Source organism: Alexandromys fortis, unplaced genomic scaffold, assembly GCF_014885135.2.
Source record: "Alexandromys fortis isolate MF-2015 unplaced genomic scaffold, M_Fortis_MF-2015_v1.1 scaffold_23, whole genome shotgun sequence".
Lineage (NCBI taxonomy): Eukaryota > Metazoa > Chordata > Mammalia > Rodentia > Cricetidae > Alexandromys > Alexandromys fortis.
In genome coordinates, this window is record NW_026067907.1 from 531,223 (window position 1) to 555,138 (window position 23,916).

The 23,916-nt window shown below is 42.7% G+C and overlaps 1 protein-coding gene across 10 annotated transcripts in view; it reads left to right on the forward strand.

The window, feature by feature from the left end:
• Plekhg1 (pleckstrin homology and RhoGEF domain containing G1) overlaps positions 1–23,916 on the forward strand; it is a 214,311-nt gene that overhangs the window by 163,735 nt on the left and 26,660 nt on the right. For all 10 annotated transcript variants that reach the window (XM_050135707.1, XM_050135708.1, XM_050135711.1 and 7 more), the window contains 5 exons: positions 6,467–6,536; positions 15,763–15,809; positions 19,337–19,487; positions 21,253–21,384; positions 23,717–23,899. In XM_050135707.1, coding sequence (XP_049991664.1) covers positions 6,467–6,536; positions 15,763–15,809; positions 19,337–19,487; positions 21,253–21,384; positions 23,717–23,899 — 583 coding nt within the window. The remainder of the gene's footprint in view (positions 1–6,466; positions 6,537–15,762; positions 15,810–19,336; positions 19,488–21,252; positions 21,385–23,716; positions 23,900–23,916) is intronic.

The window sequence follows — 23,916 nt, forward strand, 5'->3', positions numbered from 1 at the left end:
TCAAGGCAAATGGTTTTTGTAGTGAGTTCCAGGACAGCCAGGGCTACAAAGAGAAACCCTATCTCAAAAACAAAAACAAAACAAGAAAGCAAAAACAAAAACCAAATAAACAGCAAGTCTAGTGTATCAGTGAGCCTAATGTGACATTTTCCATTGTCCTATGCACGTGAGTCTCTTTGGAAGCTGCTCATTAAAAAGGCTTAGTTAGGTGGTCGGAGAAGGAAGGGTTGCCTGGAGTCTGTGCCAGCCGAAAGAGGAGAAGCCATGTTCCCGATCCTCATCCAACATTAAAGCAGTATGACCTTGCAGTCATGCGACAGTTCCTGTGTGGGGCTCACGGCAGTGGGCAGAGAAAGCACCATGTATATTGCGATCTTGAAAGAGAACAAAGCTGTTGCTATTTGTCCACTAGGCTGAGTTCAGAGGCCTGAGCTTGGGAAGGAAATGATGTCATTTTCTTGTTCGTGATCCCATTCAAAAGAGAGGACAGATTTAGAATAATTACTCAGAGAAAGGAGGACAGACTAAGATCCTGAAAGCAAGATGGCTGCAATCAGCTTTTAGCTCTGAGAACAATCTCTGACTCTGTCCTCTGGGACGGGCAAGTTTCGTCGCCCACTGCTACACTATGGCCATTTCTATGGCCATTGGCCCATTAGCCTGCAATTCTGGGTGACCGGGCCTATTGCTGGTGCTTGGTTACTACACTGAGACCCCCACTGTACCCCACAGTCTTTCTGAATCCCCACACTCTCCATTGCTCACCAACCTCTGCCACAATGGCTTCCTTCCTACATCACACACACAAGAACCAACCGCACCCATTCTGTCTTGAATTTGAGGCCTCATTTCTCAAATGATTTCTTTCAAATCTCTTCGTGCCTTCAAATATCAATCACCCTTTCAGAGAATAAACTTTATGACCACCCAACCCTCCACCAACTCCCCCACCTCAGTTTCCCTGTTTTATTGACTTCAGACATAGTGCTCTTTTTATTGTCTCTGCCTTACATGGTACCATGTGGTATTGTCTGTTTTATTAACATTGGTCACCTATGATCAGAACATAGGCACATGAATCGTAACCAGGGCCTTTGTCATCTTTACGTGTCATGTCTGACAGAGAAGTCTCAGTCACTTTTGATTGAGTTTTGTTTGGATAGTAATCCCAAAGAAAGAACATGGGAGAAGGAACCCCTGCCATTCTAATTTACATCGTGTTTATGTTATTTAATAAAAAGGCTCTAAAAGAAAGGTTGCTGGAAGACACCAAGAGAATCTCCCAGGTGGGTCTTTGGAAACTCCAGTGTTCACAATCTCATACTTAGCCTCCTTAAGTTTGCTGAGGAAATGCCCCCTTCCATAGCCATACTTCTGTTAGAGTGCAAAGACAAGGTTCGGGAACCTTCCTTCTGTGCACAGCTTTGCCATTAATTATGATCTGTGTAATCTAAGACAAGCAGCTTTGTCTTGATGAGCTGTGATTTCCTCACTCTAAAGCTGGCTTGGGACTGTTGGACTCTGTATTCCCAGCTCTGTGGTTCTCAAGAAGTGAAGGCTGGGCATTCGTTTATAGGTGAGGCGGGGTGAACCCCAAGACACTTCCTCTGCCCAGCAAGTCCACTTTCAGATAAAATTAGTGCCTGGAGAGAATGCTAGGAGCGTATAATTTAGAGTGTGGGGAGTTACACATAGCCAAGGAATATTTCAAGCAAACTCAGAAATATAGTGTTCCAGAATCCTCTGAAAATGTTTATCTCCCCAGAGAGAAGATTGATATTGATAAGCCCAGACAGGAATCCCCCAAACAGAGCCATCTTCCCTTCAGTAAACGAGAACCCCAACATCAAAGACTGTGTCTTTCACTCTCTTTATCACCTCCCTTTTCTCCCCCTCTCCCAGTGTTCAGGTCACAGTGGTCAGGTTTCAACTGTCTCTCTTAATTACATCCACCTTGCTATAAATAATAACAATAAAAATATCTGAGTGATACTTGCTAAAATAAAAATAACCTTGCAAAGGAGATGTTCTTAATAAGAATATTGGGGGGGGAATGTTTGAAATTAGGACATTGCAGTGGATTTGAAAGTGATAGGGTGGCCCATTTGGTATGGTTTCTGATGCCAGAGGACTCATCAAAATCCACCACTTACTGAGTTTCAGTGGACTATCAGAGGAAGTCACCCATGTCTGAAGAAACCATTAAAACACTCCTCATCTCCCAATAACATGTCTATGTGACTACTTTGCTTTCAGTAGATTTCACCCCAAATAATAAATCACAGCAGGCTGGATTCAGAAGCAGGTAAGAGAATCCAGCTTGAGTTAGATGTGAGAAATTACAAAAGTATAAAACATGTTCCTCACTCTTTTATAAAAACTGTCACAAATGAATATTTATATTAATATAATTGCCTATGTATCAGTCGATTAGTATTCAGTTTTAATTTCTAGTAGATTATATATATTTATATGTATGTATGTATATATACCATCCATTTTAAGACTATTTCAAAGTATAAATAGGTCCCATTACTTACAGTGGTTGAGTATTGCTACCTGAAAGTGAAGGTCACCATGTGCTTGTTCCCTCTGTGCACAGAGATTATAATCAGCATTATGGTTTCTTACTTGGAGTTGTCTTAGAATCACTGCTGCTGTGATAAAACAACTTAAGAAAGCGTTCTTGTTTACATGCTTGCCTGCTTGTTGATTTAAACATCCTGAATCACTGTTTTCTGAGGAAAGCCAAGGCAGGAATTCAAACCAGTCGGGAACCTGGCGGCGGGAACTGATGCAGAGGCCATGGAGGGTGTTGCTTACTGGCTTGTTTATCATGACTTGCTCAGCCTGCTTTCTAGTAACACTCAGGACCATCAGCCCAGTGGTGGCTCCACCCACCATGGACTGGACCTTTCCCTACCAATCAGTAATTAAGGAAATACCCAACAAGCTTGCCTGCAGCCCATTCTTACGGAGTGATTTTCTCAGTTAAGGTTTCTTATATTAGCTTGTATCAAGTTGACATAAAACTACCCAGGACAAATAAAGATTCCAAGGTTTTTTTAGGATAACTCTTGCATGGATGACAGAAGCCAAAATTATCAAGCAGAGGAACAAGAGCTCGACAGAAGACAAAGAACAACCAGAAATATCAATGCCATTATCACCACCATCATCACCATCATCATCACCATCACCACCATCACCGTTATCATCATCACCACTATCGTCATCATCACCATCATCATCACCATCACCATCATCACCATTATCACTGCTGTCATCACCATCATCACCACCATCACCATCACCATCATCACCATCATCATCACCGTCATCACCACCATCATCACTACCATCACCACCATTATCATCATCACTTTCATCATCATCATCATCATCACCACCACCATCATCACCATCAACATCATCATCACTGATATCACCATCATCATCATCATCACTTCCATCACCATCATCATCACCATCACCACCCTCATCATCGCCATCATCACCGTATCCTCGTACTACATAATAGAATATTTTGCACCTGTAAAATAAGAACAGATACATGAAGAAACATCCAGGTAGCATGTTCAGACAGAAAACAATCCTAAATCCTCTAAACTTAAGAGCCTGGTGGTAGAAATTAGAAAATTATCAAGTGGATGGGAAATGAAGTTAAGATCTTCTAGAAACAGACAATCAGCAACATGATGAGGGAAAGATGAGAAAAATTAGAAGATCAAACCATAAGATCCAAAAGTGTGAGGAAGAGGACCTCTAACAGCCACACAGTAAACACAGGATTCCAAAGCGGTTGGCTTTAAACTCCTTGGCCCCTGGATCCCTTGCATTCCTGCAGGTGATTAAGACCCACAAGCATATTTGTTTGGGTTTTATTATGTTTTGTTTATTGTGTTAGGAACTGAAGCTCAGAAATGATTAAACTCTCAATTTATATTATAATAATAATAAACCCACACACTTTGCCAAGTGACTCGATGACTTTATGGGGTTTGGGAGTTTTGTTTGTTTGGGAGTCATTTTGCATTTCTGAAGCTCTCTTTACTGTTTAACTTCATAGCAAACATCAGCATCCCTGTGTCTGCTCCTAGTTTTTCTGTGAGGCAAGCCAAGTCACAGAGCCTCTGGCAAAGTTCACTGTATTCTCAAGAGAAAATGGAATGGAAAACTGAGCACTTTTATGGATTAATGTCTTATAGGTGTCTTGAAGAAGGGAACGTTGGATGCTACATGAAGGGCAAGATCACATCCAAATTGCTAAATATGTGGTCAGAGAGCAGACCCAAAGGTGATCAGCACAGAGTCTCAGAATTATGTTAGGGAAGGACGGAAGGAAGGAAGGAAGGAAGGAAGGAAGGAAGGAAGGAAGGAAGGAAGGAAGGAAGGAAGGAAGAAAGAAAAAAAGAAAGAAAGAAAGAAAGAAAGAAAGAAAGAAAGAAAGAAAGAAAGAAAGAAATTCTAAAAACTTACAGAAAAAAAGTAACCAGTTAGGGAGAAAGGTGATACTAAATTCTCAACATCAGTATTTGAATTCCTGAGGCTCCAGGAACATTCAGAAGAAATTAGCCCAACTAAGAATCCCCTGTCACATGACATCGTCAGCCCATGTGATGGGGGGAAGACTGAAGATTGACCTCTTGTCACCATCACTCAGGAAGCTTCCAGAAACTGCATTCTCCGGAAATGGAAGGGGTACAGAGCACCCAACAGAGACAGCAAACCAAGGTGAAGGATGACCAAAATGGTCACCCAGCTGCCCAGCAGCTGGGGAATGGCCCATGACAGGCAGAAGAGTAGACCGCGGGCTGCAGAACCGAAACCGTCCAGCATCATCAGTACACCCCAGGAGGGACCCACCTGAGAAAATGTTTGGTTGCGGTGGGTTGAGATTTCTCCTCCTCACACACAGTTTGGCTGTGAATTAGCGGGGAGTACTTTGAAAACGAGCGAGAGACATGGAAATGAGAAAGCTTTTGTGACTTAAAAGGTTAATTTTTGTTTGTTTGTTTTTGTTTTTCAAAGCAGGGTTTCTCACTATCTTTGAAAATCACAATAGAACAGACTGACCTCAAACTCACAGAGATCTGCCTGCCTCTGCCTCCCTGGTGCTGGGATTAAAGACATGTGCCACCACTGCCCAGTTTAAGATTAATTTAAAAAAAATTTTTTTTTCAAATGCCACAGTTATAGGACCGAAGAGGTAACAGATCTCCTTTTTCTTTAGCTATGCGTTTTTCCCCCATCTGCCAGAGGTAAACATCTTTGTTAATTTTGTTTACCCAATGGTGTAAAAACAAGACAACAATCTTAAAACTCTTAAAAGATTGTTTTAACTCCAGGGAAGCTATGGTCCTACAAGAAAGGAAAGGCTCATAGTACATGCTAAACCTAAACTAGGAATATTATTTCCATAATATTCTCATTGTCTTAAAAATGTTGATTTGGACATTTGATCTATTCAGATTGCAAAATACACCGGGTTAAGAAGATTAGGGGTGGGTCTTTAAGATAATGAAGAAGGAAACACTAAAACTGAAACAATAAATAATAAAAACCCATCGTCAGAGTTCTTAGAGATAGAGACCTGATCCAACAGGAACAATGGATACATCTCAGCAGGGGCCACTGAGAATTCGAAGCACAAAGCAAGGAATGATTTTGTCCACTGAACTGTTTGTCTTTTTATTAAATGTATAGCACATAACATTTTAAAAATCAGCACCTGACATTAAATTACACTGTGAATGCAACTCGGAAATGTGCCACTTACCCCAAGAATATCTGGTGAGCAAGCAACTCCACCTTCAGAACTGTGTGCAACACTGGGACCTTAAACGGTTAGTTAGATCGCTAGCCGTGCAGCACGGTGGTCCTGCCACTAGAGCTTTATGAGTTTCTGTTTCAGCAGAGATGCCGCCTCTCGTGGAGTATCTGTCCTCTGAAACACTCCCTTTATTGACAATTTTGTTAGTGTGGTTTGAGCATCTTAGTCTTCACATGCAACAAGAATTCGCTGAAACTGGGAACTTATCCCTCTTTGCTTCGTGTGTGTGTGTGTGTGTGTGTGTGTGTGTGTGTGTGTGTGCACATGCATGCTGGCACCTTGCACAGCATGGATACCTAGGCCCTTCTTCAATGAGTGAATGTGTGTGAGCAACTTCGGCAACTGACGACAAATATCTGGGAAATAATTCTTATGCAGGTGTATCTCTGGTGTGGGAACTGCTGGTCCAGTCTGTGTCTAAACTCCTGCTCCACCCATGATCTTGGGCATCTCTTAACTAAGCCTTGGACACAGTGGCAATAGACCCGTGGCCCGATTACCTGAGTCCTTGTAAATGCCATTAAGAAGGTTTAAACCTTTAAGTTCCATAAAATGTCCTCAACCTGAAGGCTACTATCTAATACTTCCTGGCTATGTGTTTTGTTTTATTAGTGAACTTCTTCAAGATCTGGAAAACTGTGAAAACGATCCTGTGGCCATAGCAGAATGTTTTGTGTCAAAGGTAAGTACCATTTATTTTTCAGGGCCAACCAAGGCAGAAAGCATGTGCAGTTTGTTTTCTTCTTAAAGTTAGGATCAGTGGTTATTCAGTATTGAATTAAGGTAGCCAACCAATCATAAACATTTTTGTTTTCCTAGCTCTGTGTGTGTGTGTGTGTGTGCACATTTATAGAGAAGGGGGCTGTTAGCTCTAGTATTCCTATAGTTTGTATGGCAGTTGGATAATGTTACTAATTCTTTTCTTGGAAAGACTTAAAGTTTGAGATGGGAGAATCTAGAATAGAGAATGTTTTTTAAAAAATCCATATAGATCCATATACCATGCCTCTAAATTCACTCCAAAAATTCCCAAGAATCTACATGTTTTTGTTTGTGTTGTGTGGTACTAGTCTGGTTGATGCTGCTACCCTTTAAGGGGTAAAGAAGGGCAAAAGTGATTTCCTAAGTCTTAAAAGTGTCCTGGGTTTCCTATTCTTCTTCCATATCACATGACTTGACATGGACCTGACACAAAGACAGGTGTCAGAAGTTCATGCTCTGAGCTAGGATGGCTGATATCCTGCTGTAGTGCGCATGCCGCTGTCTGGCACACACAGAATCCCGTCTCGTTCAAGTTTCGCTTTGAGACTCAACAACTTTTCTATGGAAAACCTCTGGAAAAAATCAACTTGCAGAAGAACTTTATGTGATTTCCGTATGAAGGTTTGAAGTGGGCAGCGTTGAAGCAGGTTCATAGTAGTCCTTTGAAATCAACCATCCATTAGCATCTCATTTAGAGCCCTGAAGAGTCCAAGATGACTAAGGTGTTGCCCCAGCCTTTGCTGGCTCTAGATTGTTCCACACAGTTAGCTCAGGTGGCCACAGACCCATCTTCGTGGCTGGGAAATCAAAGTTAACAGCTCTCTGGGTTTGACTGAAACCACTAAATGGCACTCAGTAGGCTTGTATATAACCCCCTCCTGTCTTTTCGGAGCGTGTGTGTGTGTTCCCATGTAAAATGTTGGTACGCACACGCTTACACACACAATATTTTTTCCATAGCCACTTTCTTTGTAATGGTTCTCTTATAGGGTAGGAAATGAAAGAAGTGAAAACAGGGGAAATGGTGTAAAAGCAAAAGGAGCGTTTCAAAGATCGGCATCTGCGCAATACTGACGTCTCAGAGAATGCTCGGCTTCTACTGCTAACTGTAGTCACAAGCTGATTAAAGTGCTTCCAGCGTTCGCTTAACTCTGCCTTAATTGCTCACATAAAAGTTTGTTTATGTGCCTCCCTGCCAAGTCCCAAATCTCATTTTTCATTGTAATATTGCCAAGTTTAATTAGAAGACCAACTTGGGAGCTCGACTCTTTCACACGGGAGCAGGAGTCGGGAGGGCGTGTCACTCAGCACCCTGACATTTAGACAGGGTTATGTCTCTCTGAACCGCCACCAGCTGCTCTTCTCAGAGAGGGATGGAAAATTGCTTTAATTGAGAGGTCATTAGCAAAAGAGGTAAAGCTGGCAGTTGACTTTGCCTTTATGGGAACCGCTGGGGCTTTCACAGAACACCATCTTTGGCCTGGCTTCCCTGTGTGGTGTGTGTAGGCTAATGAAGTCCTAGCCAAAGAAAGAAAATACTGTTCCATCTTACTGACTGCTTCCAGAAGAATCAGGAGGACACTGAGGGACAGCAATAAGTGTTCTCTCCTGGGCCTGATGCCCCATGTGTATTGATGTGCACTCGGGACTCTGGGAGCATCTTGAAAGACTTGAGTTTGTCCCCAGATTGCCTTCTCGGCCACCCTCATGCTCATCCCTCACTGGACTGTCAGCACGCTTACTCTGGGCAGCTGAAGGAGAGATCGCCTGACTTCTTAGTTCCCTTTACCCTCCTCTCCCTTCGTGCTCAGTCACCTCCCACGAGCGCTCTTCTTCTTTCATAGCCGAGGAGAATGAGAACTCACTCACACAGAAGGATGCGACCAATACTCACTGCACGTAAATGCATGTGTGCATGCACACACATGTATATACATAATACACACAGACCACACGTGCCACATGTTAGAATTATCATCAAAAAATTTCTGGTGTTGAAAATCCATGTAAAGTCACTATTATGTTCCCCATATGCTACCTACCTGTGTATTGTCCAAGAAAACGTCCCTGGAACCAAAGACTTACTGTAAGGGAGATGGGGGAGGTGAGAGAGAGAGAGAGAGAGAGAGAGAGAGAGAGAGAGAGAGAGAGAGAGAGAGAGAGAGAGAGACTTTGTGGCAGAAAAGCACTAAAATCATGGACTTCTTCCCTCTGTCACCCATTCAGCAGCGGTTGGGTGTCCTGTGTGCTCTCTTTGGCATCCCTGTACCCTAAAGCTTTGCATTTTGCATAATTACCTCCTTTTGCATGCTAATTATAACCTAAAAGAGTTGAATAATTAGAAAGTAATATCTGCTTTTTTCTAATTTGTATATTTTCCTAAATGCATGTTTAAAAGGGTTTGCGCTGGCATTGTACAGTGAATAATGACATTTAAGCATTAATAGGCTTAGGGACTGTTGAAAATATGTATGTATATACACATATATATGTAGTGGCATTTCACTTTTATTTTAATAAATAAAACTTGCCTGAATATCAGAGAGTAAAACAGCCCCACTGGTCAGCCTTACTACCTAGGCAGTGGTAACACACACCTTTAATCCCAGTAGCCACACTAGTTGCCTTAGAAGCCAGGTGGAGAGTGCCTTTAATTTCAGTGGTACACGCCTTTGGTCCCAAAACTAGAGAGGATTATAAAATGGGAGGAGATAGCTCTCAGACGCAGTCTCATTCTGAGATTCCTGGACGGGATTGTCATTTTGGACTGAGGTTGAGGTAAGAACCAGCGGCTGGCTGCTTTTTGGGTCTTGAGGTTGAACCCCAGTATTTGTCTCTGAATTTTTATTAATTGTGCTTCATGTATGTATGTGTATGCATATGTGTGTACACGTATATGTACATATACACAGTGGATATATATTATGTATATGTATGCGTACATGTGTATCCATTGTTTGTAAAGTCTGCAGATGTTTGCACATCTAGGGTCAAACCTGCATTTAATCCTCTGTTAAGGGTATGTTCCCTCATAGAGAGCAAAATCTAGATCAGGGACAGAGTCACAATGTCATAAAATTGAGAACCCCTAGGACCTGACTAAGAACTAGTGTATGTAGGTTGACTATATGTCTCAACTGCAGTGTATCTTCATGCAGCCTATTGTTTTCAGTGTGACATGTCCCATGATTCTAAAGGTCTCAAAACATGAGGATAGGGAGCTGCATGCTGGTCTATCCCAGGGTGAGAGAAGAACAGTGACCACCCCCCCACCCAAGTCAGTGTGGAGCAGTGGGGGAAGCTGTAGTCAGCTTGTGTGCTTGCTGAAGGACCTGAAGAAATCTCTTTGCTTTTCTTATCCCTGGAGCCAGGGCCATCTTGCATAGCCAACACATGCCTAACTCTATGTATAGAGAATCCAAGTGGAGGCTGTAGTGGGGCAGGTGTTTGCTAGTCTCATAGGATAGCATTTACTGTGTAAACTGGTAGGTCCATGGCCCATAGAACCTGTACTTTATCAGTAGAGGTCAAAACTCAAATTATTTATATTTTCCGATGCTTAGAAGTAGACAGCAAATTTAAGAATTGTAAAGTACTATATTGGAAAATGTGGTATTTAAAACGCTGTTTAGGCTGTAAGGAAACAGATTCAAACTGGCCCAGATACTATGGAGTGGAATCTGGCCGAATCTAGTATTTAGAAATTGGAATTTACCCTGTCACCTACCAATTCTGCTGCCAGAACACTATTCATAGGATAAACTGACAAAATGTCAACGAGTCTGACATGATACTTGGCACTGGTACTTGATCCTCCAAAGACTACAGACAACCTAAACAAAAACCTGCTTGAATACTCTTTTGTATGCTCAACCAAACAATGGAGTACAGTGGAGCTATGCAAGCAAACAAGAAATGCCTCCATACACTGCTTGGGGGAGGGGGAGGCCGTTAAGTGTGCCCAGCACAAGCTTCTCAAAGCATGGTCCCTGTACCTGTGACATCAGTGTCACAGGGGAGCTTGATAGAAATGCTTGCAACCAACTAAAGAAAAAATTGGGGTTCGGTCCAGTTATCTGTTTTCATAAACCTTCCAATGACGTCCACTTAATTTCACTCCTACATGTGATTTGCTTATCTGATAAAGGGAAGTCTGTGTTTAAAAACAAGATGACTGATAAGATTTAAATTATAGGAGAAAGGAACTGGATGTGGAGGCTGAAATCTAAGAGGAGAATCAGGAGTTCAGGGCCATCCTCAGCTACATAGCAAATTTGAGGCCAGCCTGGATCACATGAGACTCTATTTCAACAAACAAGAAAACTGAGGAAAGGAAGGAATCACCTAGAATGGAGCAGAATGAGCTAACTTCTCTGAATATGTCTTTATATGGAAACCTGGATTTGCGTGTATATAATTCAAAAACCTAAAATTAAGGCTTTAAAAATCCAGGTCTGTACACCAAGAGTAAAATGAAGCAAGCACAAAAAGGTGTGCATGCAGTTGGTAGGCAGCCATGCAAAGGAATTTCTTTTTTTTAATTTATTTATTTATTTATTAAAGATTTCTGTCTCTTCCCCACCGCCGCCTCCCCGCAAAGGAATTTCTAACGAACTTGAAAAATATGTGGTGGCCAAAATACACCCAACACATGTTTATGGTTATGTCCCTGTTCTCCTGTGGAAATTATAGTGTGCTCTGGGATAATGCAAGCAAGTACTGATGTTAGTGCCCTTGGGGAATGAAATTACCAGGAGAAATAAAATATAGAAGCAGAAATGTTCCAGAATAATTAACCCTGTGGTTCTGAATCTGAATGACAGGTATTGTCACCCTTATCCCAAATGCTTAGGACCAGAACAATTTCAAATGTTTTCAGGTTTCAGGAACCTTTCATGTACATAACACAGTATTTTAGGGATAAGATGCAAGTGTGGACACAGAATACAGGAACGCTTCCTCTGCACCTACACTGAAGTGATTCCGTATAATATTTTCAGTGCAGCTGTGGCTGCTGTTTCCCAGAGTGTGAACTCAGGAGTGAGTTTCCATTTGTTTCATCATACTCATTCTCAAAGATTTGGATTCTTAGCATTTTTTAAAAAAAATATTGTATTAGTATGGACCAAGTTTCCTTTAAAATCTCCTAGAAAAATAATATTTCTAGCTTTATCCATTTAAAAGCCCTAAAAATAATGATAAGCCCAATAGCTAGAGCATTCCTAATACCCAGACTTGTCTCCAAATACGACTTGCTACAGAGGGCCAGGGTTCTGGGAAGCATGGGTGTGTGGTTGGTTGGGAAATCCAGGAGATGTTCTGGAATATTTTATCACACATAAACCATGAAGTATCTGAAGATGCAAGGTCAAGTCACAAACACACAAAAGCTGGCATCAGAGAAGAGGTGCCTACTGGCTAAAGACTGGTTGTTAACTTGACTACCTCTGGAATTAACCAAAACCTAACTGGCCAGGCACACCTGTGAGGGATTCGTTTTTCTTAGTTAAATCATTTGAAGTGAGATGATCCAATTTCAATCCAGATCTTTAGAGGTGGGAAGATCCACCTTTAATCTGGGCCACACCTTCTTCTGGCAGGCTATGTAAAGGACTTGAAAAAAAGGAAGCGCTCTCTCTCTCTCTCTCTCTCTCTCTCTCTCTCTCTCTCTCTCGCTATTTGCTCTCACTCTCTCTGGCAAGTCTATTCCTTCACTGGCATTAGAACCTACATCTTTGGGATTCTGGTGTCTACTGAAAACCAGTTGAGATGGCCAGCATCATAGACTGAACCTTCCGGTGATGTCCAGACAGCCATTGCTGGACTAACTGAACCACAGCCTATAAACCACTTTAATAAACTCCTTCCTAGATGGATGGATGGATGGATCCATTCTTTAAACTCTCTTCCTCTAGAGAACCCTAACTAATATAACAAGTAAAATTAGTTCATTGAAAACAACTGAACCTCATTAAATAAATATGTTTCTATTTATGAACTTACAGTGTCATTAAAAAATCAGGCTCTTTATGGGATATTAAGAAATCAACACTGGGTTTTGATCCTACTGCACGTACTGGCTTTGTGGGAGCCTAGGCTGTTTGGATGCTCACCTTACTAGACCTGGAAGGAGGTGGGAGGTCCTTAGACTCCCCACAGGGCAGGGAACCCTGATTGCTCTTCAGGATGATGAGGGAGGGGGAGTTGATTGGGGGAAAGGGAGGAAAATGGGAGGCGGTGGCGAGGAGGAGACAGAAATCTTTAATAAATAAAAAATAATAATAATAAAATAGTGAGAGTTTTTCCAAATCAAAGATTAAATAGCAACCAGCCTGTATTTTGAGTATTTGTACAATAAAATGCTGAAACTTGGATAGGAAAAAAAAAAGAAAGAAAGAAACCAACACATTATTCTGAGAATAACAAAGAAGGACTAACTGAACTAGAAACATCACCATTAGTAACCCCTAGAATCATACCTAAATACTAATTACCAATGGCTGTTAACATCACACAAAAAAGATGTCCAGGCATATGTGTCCCCTGATGGGAGTATAGTGCAACCTATGGTGGATTTTGCCAAAATATAAGACCTCCATCTGAGTAAACCTCTATTAGAACTCAGCAGTGCAATGGACAGGACACAGAGAAGACTTTAGTGTGTCACCAGGACCACTGAGACAGGGGCCTTGTGGGTGCAATTAATGTTGTGGTTTCTTCAGCAACGAAATTACAAGGTAAAAACCAGTCAAGACTTTGTAAAGATCAATGAAGGGTGGAGGATTCGCCAAAATGCTAAGATGCTGGGTTCCAGCCCAGTGTTACAAAGCAAACAAGCAGAAACAATCAGCCAGTTGATAACATTTGCTGTGTACGAACCTTCTATGGGCTTCAAGTCAAACAGTAGACTGTGAAAGGAAAGGAAATCAAACCAGGAAATGTGCACAGTTATTGGCACGCCTCATATCATGGAATTATTTAAGGATGACCATGGAATTGTGGCGCTTCTTGACTAATGCTTAGAGACAGGGGCTGTGGAGAGATGGCTCGGAGATTAAGAGCAGTATCTGCTCTGTTTAAGGACCCAGGTTTGATTCCCAGCACCCACATGGTGGCTCACAAACATCTATAAATCTAGTCCCAAGGGATCTGAAGCTGCCTTTTGAGTCCCAAGGGCACCATGCTTACATGTGGCTCTTAAACATGCATGCTGGCAAAACACCCATACACATAAAAAGTATGGTGTAGGAGGTCCTTCTTTCTATGTATTGCTTGTATTGGTTAATGAATAAAGAAACTGCCTTGCAGTTTCGTGGATGCTCACCTTACTAGACCTGGATGGAGGTGGGTGGTCCATGGACTTCCCACAGGGCAGGGAACCCTGATTGCTCTTTGGGCTGACGAGGGAGGGGGACTTGATTGGGAGAGGGGGAAGGAAAAGGGAGGCGGAAGAGGGGAAGAGACAGAAATCTTTAATAAATAAATAGATAGATAGATAGATAGATAGATAGATAGATAGATAGATAGATAGATAGATAGAAACTGCCTTGGCCTGATAAGGCAGAATTTAGGTAGGTGGAGAAGACAGAACTAAATTCTGGGAGGAGGAAAAAAAGTAAGAGAGACGCCGTAGATCCCACAGAGACAGAAGCTGGGAATTTTCCCCAATAAGCCACTGCTACATGGCAATACACAGATTAATAGAAATGGGTTAAACTAATATGTAAGAATTAACCAATAAGAAGTTAGAGCTAATGAGCCAAGCGATGATTTAATGAATACATTTCTATGTGGTTATTTCGGGGCTAAGATAGCCAAGCGGCCAGGACAAACAAGCAGCCCACTCCTTGCAACAATTGGTGCCCACCTGGACAATAATTCTCACCCTTCCCCTTCCTCCCTTTTTTCCTTCTTCCTCTCTTTCTTCACCTTCTCTTTTCTCTCCTCCCCCTTCCTCTATGATTCCCTCCCTCCTTTCTCTTTTGGACAGTCTTAGTGTTCAGTCCAAGCAGATGTCAAGCTCCCAGTCCTTCTGGCCCCGCCTTGTACCACCATGACTGACTTGACAATTGGTTTCTTTCCTCACCCCAGTCCACAGAAGGAAAAAGCCAGTCTCCTATCTCTTTAGAAAACTTAATTGACATCATTCTTCATTGACCTAAGTGTGCTCTATTTCCTTCTCTTGTGATCCAGTTTGTAATGTCTGACTGATTTCATAATCAATAAGTGCAATAACATAAGAAGCAATGTTTGCTTTCTATTTCTGTGGAATTGTTATCCTACCTTTTTAAAGAGCTGTCTGACTCAGTATCAATGTATTATTTCCTATAATAAGAATTCACAGCTGAAAGACTAAGATAGCCTTGGAAGTGAAGATTTTTAGGGAAGGTCAGATGGGGTCCATTTGCTAATCAAAGCTTATTGCTTTTGAGTCATGGCTGCTGTGCTAGGTGCATGTAGGTGAGTAGACTTAGGCTCTGCTCTCAGGTGATATTCAGTAGGAGAGAGGAGTCAACAGGGATTATCTGTCAGGAAGACAAATGTGGCCCCTGCCCTAACCCTGGTAAGCCAGACAGAAAACATCAGTGCCATTTGGTCAGTTCTCTCAGATATGAACACTGGATATGGTGGATGGCCACAAGTAGAAACAGTTGGCTCAACCAGAAAGCTCCAGGAAAGCTGCTTGGAAGAAATGCAGCTTAGACTCATTCCCAAGGCAGTGGCTAGGCAGTGAGAAAAGCAGCAATAGCCATGGGAAGAGAGGGCTACATATGCAGGGCTTGAGCGTACGCAGCAGCTCTCCTGTGTACTCCAACATAGTCTTACTGTATGGTGTGTAAATATAACCTACTTATATGTTCATAAATACCTTGGGGCAAAAATTTTATTTTCGTCTCTTCCTGTCTTCAGAATCATTTGGACACAGTAGGTGTTCAGAGTGTTTATTGTACTTCATGCAATATGGATTGCATTATATGGATTCTGGGTAAAGAGAAGTAGGCACAGATGATGGCCACACAGGTTCAGGGGGTGGACCAATGTGACTGGAACAATAGAAGCCTAATTGCTGTCGCCGGTGTTGTTTTTGAATGAACGCTGTTGTCTATGCTCCTGGGCTTATGAAAGTCTCTTTTGTTTCCTCGCAGAGTGAAGAGTTCCACATTTATACCCAGTACTGCACCAACTACCCAAGGTATGGCTTAGAAAGGGGTGGAGTCCTCCTCCCTTTGTTCTGTTTCAAGTCATTAGATGCAGTGGCAGGCACTGTATGCCTGGCACTGTGCTGAAGACCAGGGAAATGCAAAAATGCAGAGAACGGTCTGTGGGGATCTCAGGTATTGTTTGGTGCCTTTTGGGCTGGGAGGATCCATGAAGCTGGAGTAGGGAAAAATCATGAGCAACATAGAGTAAGACCAGGAACATCACTGCACAGCTCCAAAGGAAAATTGATATATCCGCGTTGTTGCATAGGGCTCTCTACTTCTCTGTTAACCTTTTATTATGTGTGCCTCATTTTGAAGATGTACTTGTGTAACATAACTGGGAAGAAAAGAAGTTCTGGTTTTTTTGCTTGGTAAGCTTTATGAGTTTTCCAAGTTTTATACAGTTCAGCAAGCACGGGTCCTGAACAGTCAGCATGAGGAATGGGGGCTTCCAGCCTCCAGGGGCTGTTGGCTTCATTTTGCTCATTTCTAAGATTGGAGATGGGAGAGCAGTTCAAGGAGCAGCCTGGACAATGTACAGATCGCTGAGTAAGAGCCAAAAGACAAGGCTACGTGTAGCTCTAGGCATTTCTCTTCCCTCCCCAAGACATTTATTGGATGTTTGAGTCCTCAGCAGTGTTAGAAGCTATAAAAGCAAATGCTAAGTTAAGCATGCACAGTGACCCAGAGATTCTGGGGGATTAAAGGGATGCAGGACACCCACCCCAGTGCTAGAAACCCAACAGAGTCTTACCAAGTGCAAATCCATCACCACCGCTTCCTTCTTCCCATTTTATGGATGACCCTGCTGAGAGACCCATGACAAACTAACTCCACAGGGTCCTGTAGCTGACGAATGGCCCAGTAAGGACGTCAACCAAGTTGCTCCAGTCTCAGGCCACCCACCACGGTATCTTCATAAAGTTCTGGAGTTTTCTGTGAAGTCATGATCAACAGGCTCTTGCAGCCCAGCCAGAAAGAGGGCTGAGGTGACTTGCACACTCTTGGTCAATCTTGGCACAGTCGTCCACAGGAATACAGTATCGGTAGAATCCTCATGGCTACCGAGGAAAGGAAGGGCAAACACCCCTAACCTGCAACCCAGGAGTTGCCTAAAAGGCTAGTGTGTAGTAACTAGCCTGAAGTTCAGAATTACTTTTAACCACCACTTCCCAGTGTAAAGATTTAGTCTTCTGTAAACGGTGTTCAGGATGTGACACCATGGTTATTCATTTAGATGGACAGCTGTACTTACCCTGGGTTTCTCTTAAAACAAAAACCCCACATGCGTATTCAAGCATTTGCCATAATTCTGGTCTATGGACTCACCCATACTTTGCGAGGTTACACTCAAGCATTTTTTTCTCTGATACAGAATGAACTATGGGATGCATCAACTAAAACTCATGGTCCGTAAGCCAAAATGCCATGCAGCAGAGGAACCATAGAGTCAGCCCCCAGCCTGTCCACAAAAGTTCTTCCCAAGCAAAAGGGGAAGCTGTTCAAACTGACAAATCAGTGAGGTGCTAGGGCTGACGGTCAAAGGGGCTAGCTGGGGAGGTCTGTTTGTGTGCATATCGCTGTGAACATACCATCCAAAGACACAACCTCAATATGGAAACTTTCCTAATCAAAGCTTCAGAAGGCTCTTCTGGCTTACTGATGAAATCCTCCGCTTTGCCATCATGGGCTGTTTTGGGATCCTGGGAAAGTGAGCTCATGCGTGCAAGAAGGATTTTCAGAGCCTGTCGTTCATGCTGCAATCTTCCGTGCTCAGGGCAGAGCTGCAGAAACTAGGGCCCAGCATTCCTGCCTTCAAGCAGCTCGTATGGGGCAGAACCCGATTGCACATACCAATGAAATAGTATAATAAGGGTGATTAAATACCCGAATGGGAATTAATATGGTATGAACTTGGTAACATGCAGTGGAAGCTAAAGACATGTAAAGTAACAGGAAATAACCCCAGTGGGGATAGTTAAGGACACTTTCCTGGAGATTGTGTGTTTTGATTTTGAATCTGCCTTTAAAGAAATGTCCCGTGTTAACAGAGGGACATTCTCAATGAAGAAGGCATGCCCAATTCTTGTCCAGTGTGTGACTTCATATCTACAAAGAAATATTTCCATGCCTGTCTCCGGGCAGTTTGCCTGGAGACTTACTGTTCCCATGTCCCTGTCTTAGCAAGTCAAGAGTGCCAAGATTTTTCTCCCCACTTGAGACCCAGGCTGGTGGTTCTAAATGTGGCAGGCACACCTTGGCAGGTGACTTCTTCCTTCATTCCAATCACACCCCAGTGATTTCACTGTGGAGAGGGACAGGAAGGTCCCTCCCTCCTTCCCCGGGGGACAGACACAAAAGAGGTCATGCCATTGTCCTCAGATGCCTGCCCTATTCCTGAGATCTCCGGGTACCTGGAGTGTCCTGTGCCCTGATTTGCAGTAGATTCCGGTCTTGAGCAAGAGTGAGGCCATCAGTCAACCACCAGGCTCCTGAGCAGCTGCACCTGATTCCAGAAGGCTTCACAGAAATGCCCAGGTCACACAATGAGGACTTTAAAATTCAGGACTCAAGGGAGAAATAAATCCATTTAAGCTGGTCTTTTCTAAAGCAGATAGCACAAAGGGATTGTAACAGGTTAATTACAAGACTTTCCACGGAGTCTTATTTTATTGTTTGACTCCCTCTGACTGTCTCAATTAATTCTGGAAACATGCCAGAGACTTGGGGAAGAAAAGAATAAAATGATTCCCACCTGCATCCAGGTTATACCGTAACATCAGAATTTTAATTTGCACATCTGTGTGATGTAGGATTCTATCAACTAGCTTGATGTGGAAGGGATAACCATTGTTAGAACTGTTGCGTTAAGATGTGTTGGAGCTACATATTACTTTGGGAACTTCGGAAGGGACTCTAGCCCCCTTTTCTGTTATCCTGCAGTGACATATCAAGAAAGAGGAGAAGACTGACGGTAAAGGGGGCAGCTAGTCAGAGTTCCTCTGAGAAAATTCAACTCTTAGAAGTGGTATGGTAGGCACATTTCACAAGCCATCTGAGGTGGGTGACAAGTGTCCTAATAGGAGACAAAGTCTGTGCTAAATAAAGGAACTGTTTTGTCTTAAACCAGGGATGCTGTGCCTTACAACCTAGCCTGTGGGAACTGGGTCCAGATGTGCACCATGAAAACTGTACAAAGACATCTGGATGGGGCACGTGTAGGGGCTAACATTCAAAACAAATGTCTCTTGTCAAGCTACGGTGTCCTGGCATGGGACTGTGTGTTCTTGGAGCCCAAACCCATGGTTCTATGCCACTGAGTTCAGTTCCCTTTTCTAGTTCAGCCCATCCAAAGGGACACCTTTCTCTGACTTGCTCCGAGGGATTCTAGCCGGGAGCTAGCTCTGTGGCTACCCTGCCCAGTTTAGGATAGTTCCACCAAGATTAGCATTTAAACCTCAAGCACCCATGTAAAACACAACCTCCTCATGACAAGATGCATGTGCTTCTCTTGCAGGTCTGTGGCCGTGCTCACCGAGTGCATGAGGAACAAGATGCTGGCCAAGTTCTTCCGGGAGCGCCAGGAAACTCTGAAACACTCACTGCCCCTGGGGTCTTACCTCTTAAAACCAGTTCAGCGGATTCTCAAATATCATCTTCTTTTACATGTAAGTCTCGGCCCTTGCTACAACTCTTGGCAAGGGATGGGGACTTGGGGTGTGTCTATTAAGTTGGGGTGGGGGGCGATGCCAGAAAATGTTGTGGTCATATGGAAACGTTTTCTACACTCATGCTTCACAACTGCTTTAAGGAATTAGAGACGCTTGTGTGCTAGGGCTACAGCCACATCAACAACAGCCAAGCTGAAGGATTAATTGGAACTTGGATTATGATAGGGCTGAGGAATGCCTTGTGCTGGACAGGGTCAGTTTTAGGCAGGAAGCTAGCATCTCAATGAAAAACAGATCCCTCTTCCTGTTTTGCCCTATTTCCCTGAGACCCAATTGAGTAGGCAGCTGGGAGGGAAAACTTTCCTAGACTGGCCCTTGTGTGAGAGAAAAGAGAAAGTGCTTGAGACGGGGCGGACAGATGAACAGTGCCTTCTCTGAGTAGGGGCTTAGCCTCATTTCTGGCTATTGACCCTTCCTAGTGGTTTCTACTACTTGTATAATAGTCAAGAAGGCTTTGGAAATGAGATGGACGTCGCTCTCAGATTCACCTCTCATATTCTCTGATGAAGTCTGTAAAGATGGAGAAAATTCTATTGATGATCATTTGCGTTCTACAAGTAGGATTTGCTTAGCTTTGCAGTGGAGGGCGGCAGAACAGTGGGCTTGAGGAGCAGAACCCTGAGGCAAGTCTGGCTGCCTCCAGATCTTGTAAGGTGCCATGTTCACTCTGGCTCATAGACATTGAATAAAAATGAAATACTGTTTGTAATTTGCTAGTCTGTATACCAGATTAAGAATCTTTTCCTAGAGGGATTTTAGAGGTAGAGACAGAAAGATCAAGATGTTGGTGGTGTTCTCAACTAGACAGAAGGTTAGGAGCCTGCTTGTGCTACATAAGTCTTTCCTTCAACCAAACCAACCAATCAATCAAAAAATAAGTAAAAATTTAAGTAAAGGGATTTTAATCCAGAGCTCTGTTTTATCAGCCTGCCTGGTATCTCTCCCACCTAGCTACTAATCAAGCCCAACCCAGTGTCGCTTCCAAGATCAGACAAGATCAGGCGTGTTCAGGGTGTCGTGACCATTGACCATGTGTGGTGTCTCTTTTGAAATGAGTCTATGTTTCTAACTGGGGCAATCATTTCTGGTTTGCTGAGTTCACATATGTAAAATTTTACCAGAAAAATGTCTTTGTCTACTTGCTTAAGTAGCTCTTCCTTGGAGAATCATCTGTTGTCTTATGAAGGCACACTGGAAATAGTTCCTTAATTCTTATACCAATCCTAATGACCAGCTAGATTTAGTGGGGTAAATTTGCTAAGTTAGTGTCCAGACCATTCTTGAAAAAAAAAATACCACCTTCCCAGAATACATCTCTGCTAAACTATGTTAATATGACATATAAGACATCAGTCTCCTAGAGAATCAGATAGCCATCAATCAACAGAAACCCAAGGTCTCAACTCCTCTGAGCAATCAAGATCCTTACAAAAACTTAATTGACATTTATAAATGATTATGAACGAAGGAATAAGGAAAGAATGGTAGCTGAATTAATCCCAAATTATCCTCTTGTTGCCTTTGAGGTGTTTTTGCTTTTACACGTAACTTAGAATATGCCTCCAGAATTCACATCACATCAGAGTTGAGCCATACATGTGTACCCTCACAGGAACAAACCGTGAACAGAGAGAAGCCATTTGCTTCATTGACTACATGGGGGAGGGGGGGTAAAAATCTAATAACCAGTTTCTTTTTTTAGGAAATAGAGAATCACCTTGACAAGGACACCGAAGGCTATGATGTTGTGCTCGATGCTATAGACACGATGCAGCGAGTGGCCTGGCACATCAATGACATGAAGCGGAAGCATGAGCATGCTGTCCGCTTGCAGGTAAGCCAGGCAGCAGTTCCCAGCTTGCGCTCCAACACATCACTCTTTCCAGATCACATGTTCAGGCTGCTTCAGTAGTTCCCCTCACTTACAGTCCTCACCCCAGTGTTCCCTGAAGACGGGTCAATACTGACCATTGATTAGAGTGGCTACATAGTGTTGAGGGAGGCCGCTCAGACCCAAAATAAATACACAGAAACTATATTATTTGCAATACTATTAGGTCAATAGCTTAAACCTCTTTCTAGCTAGCTCCTATATCTTAAATTAACCCATTTCTGTTAGTCTGTGTATTGCCACATGGCTATGGTTTACTGGCAAGGTTCTGGCGCATCTGTCTCCTGTAGTAGCTACATGGCATCTCACTGACTCTGCGTTCTTTCTCTCAGCATTCAGTTTAGGTTTCCTGCCTAGCTCTACTCTGCCCTATTCACAGGCCAAAGCAGCTTCTTTATTCATTAACCAATAAAAACAACACATATACAGAAGGACTTCCCACATCAACATATGACAAAGTTTATCACTTTTAAGCTAATTGGTTTTGTTATCGCTTCTTTGATGACCCCGATTAAATATGAGTCTCCCAAGGCTTTATATGATATCATTACAAGTCAATTACAATTCTTGCTAAGCAAATTTTCTCCAAACTATTTAAGGAATTTAAAGCCCTTATTCCTCTCTCACCAGTTTATACAAAACCATGACATACAGTGTTAGGGTGATCATAGGGCAAGTGACCCATTGGGGAGACTATAGGCGGAAGCAGCTCCTTTGCATTTCTCTTGAGACATGAATCTCAAGCATATTATTTTAGTCTCTTCAGGTTTAAAATGTGACAGTCAGGTGACAGGTTTGCCAAGGTCCGTTCAGTACCAATATCATAAACCCTGAATTCTCAGGAACTTTTCCACCCCCACAGGAACTTTTGGTTATGTCCTAGACTCCTCAAAAAATGAGCCACTTAAAAAACAAGGAACTGGGGAGAAGGTTGAGTGGCTAAAAGCATTTGCCACTCTTGCAGGAGATTCAGGTTCAATTCCCAGAATCCACATAGATGGAGGCTCACACATGTCCGTAACAATTCCAGGGGATCTGACACCCTCTTATGGCTTCATGAGTATCTGGCTCACACGTGATATACATACAGACATAGATGCAGGCAAAACACTCATGCATAAATCTATATTTTAAAAAAAAAAGCATGTGGCCCAGAAGCTAGTTCTAAACTCATGACCCTCCAAGTGAACCTGAAAGATGAAGAGTGAAGCCACAGCTGACCCAACGCAGGAAAGAATGTGTTCTTCTTGTAGGTCAGAAGAAAAGGTTAGATCGCACCTGTAGGCAACCAGAGTATGGTGTGACGTCACTGTCAAAAGTCAGAAGTGACAGCATTTTATTCTCCCAGGCTGTGTTTATTCTTTTTCCAGCATTAACAAAAAGTTTAATCATTCAAGTGTTTTTTGACGAATGTAATATCAGACATCTTTTATTAGCTAAATGGCTAACTTTTCATTCTGTGTCAGCGTGCATGGCATTCTGAAGGTGCTGCTAAATCAGACCCTAGCGTTACTCCATATCTACCACTTCTGTCTGTAGCCAGCAAAAGTTATCTCGCTTATGTGATTGGATGTTTGGTAGTAAGACAAACCCAGAGGTTTGTACAAACTACACAAAAATACTCTACTACTGGGCTACAACCCATCTTCCCAATGAAGATGGTCACCATCTTGTGGCTTTTCTTAATTAAGTAGGGCTTGTGGTTATTTATAGTTTTCAAGGTAATGAAATCAGCTTCCCTAAAATTTTATCGTGTAACAAATCCTAAAGAAGTGTCCACTGTATCACCTATTCATATTCTCTAAGTTCCGTTGAAAGTGCTAAGACCGAGTAGCCAAGGTGCGTCCATTTTTTTTCTAGACAGATGAACTTAAAGTCGGGAAAGTCCTGAGAAAATGTCCATGGTTTTACCCAGGCTTCAGTTGTGAGTTACTAATGAATGGTATAGACTCAGTTTCTAGAGCATTCTCAAGTTGAAGACTGAGGGTTTTTAATTCAAAGAGAAGAAAATGAAAGGTTAGAGGAGGATGCTCTACGATGGCACCGCCCTTTTGAAAGGTATAGTTGCTGACACCAGCCATAACGCTGGATCATTAAAGTATGACAATAAGCAATTGATAATTCAGTAATTCGATTCATTTTGGGTTAACCCTTGACTGATATAACAGTGATTTATGTCAGTCACCGTCCTTGAGGTTCAGTGATGGGCTACTGGGTCTGTGGTACCTTGCCGTCTGCCTAGTGTTTAATCTGGAGGGAATTTTCTTTTTCTTAGGAGATCCAGAGTTTGCTAACTAACTGGAAGGGGCCAGACCTCACCAGCTTTGGGGAGCTGGTACTTGAGGGGACCTTCCGCATCCAGAGGGCCAAGAATGAGAGGACTCTCTTCCTCCTGGACAAGCTGCTTCTCATCACAAAGAAGAGAGACGACACCTTCACATACAAAGCTGACATCCCGGTGGGTCCTCGTGGGGT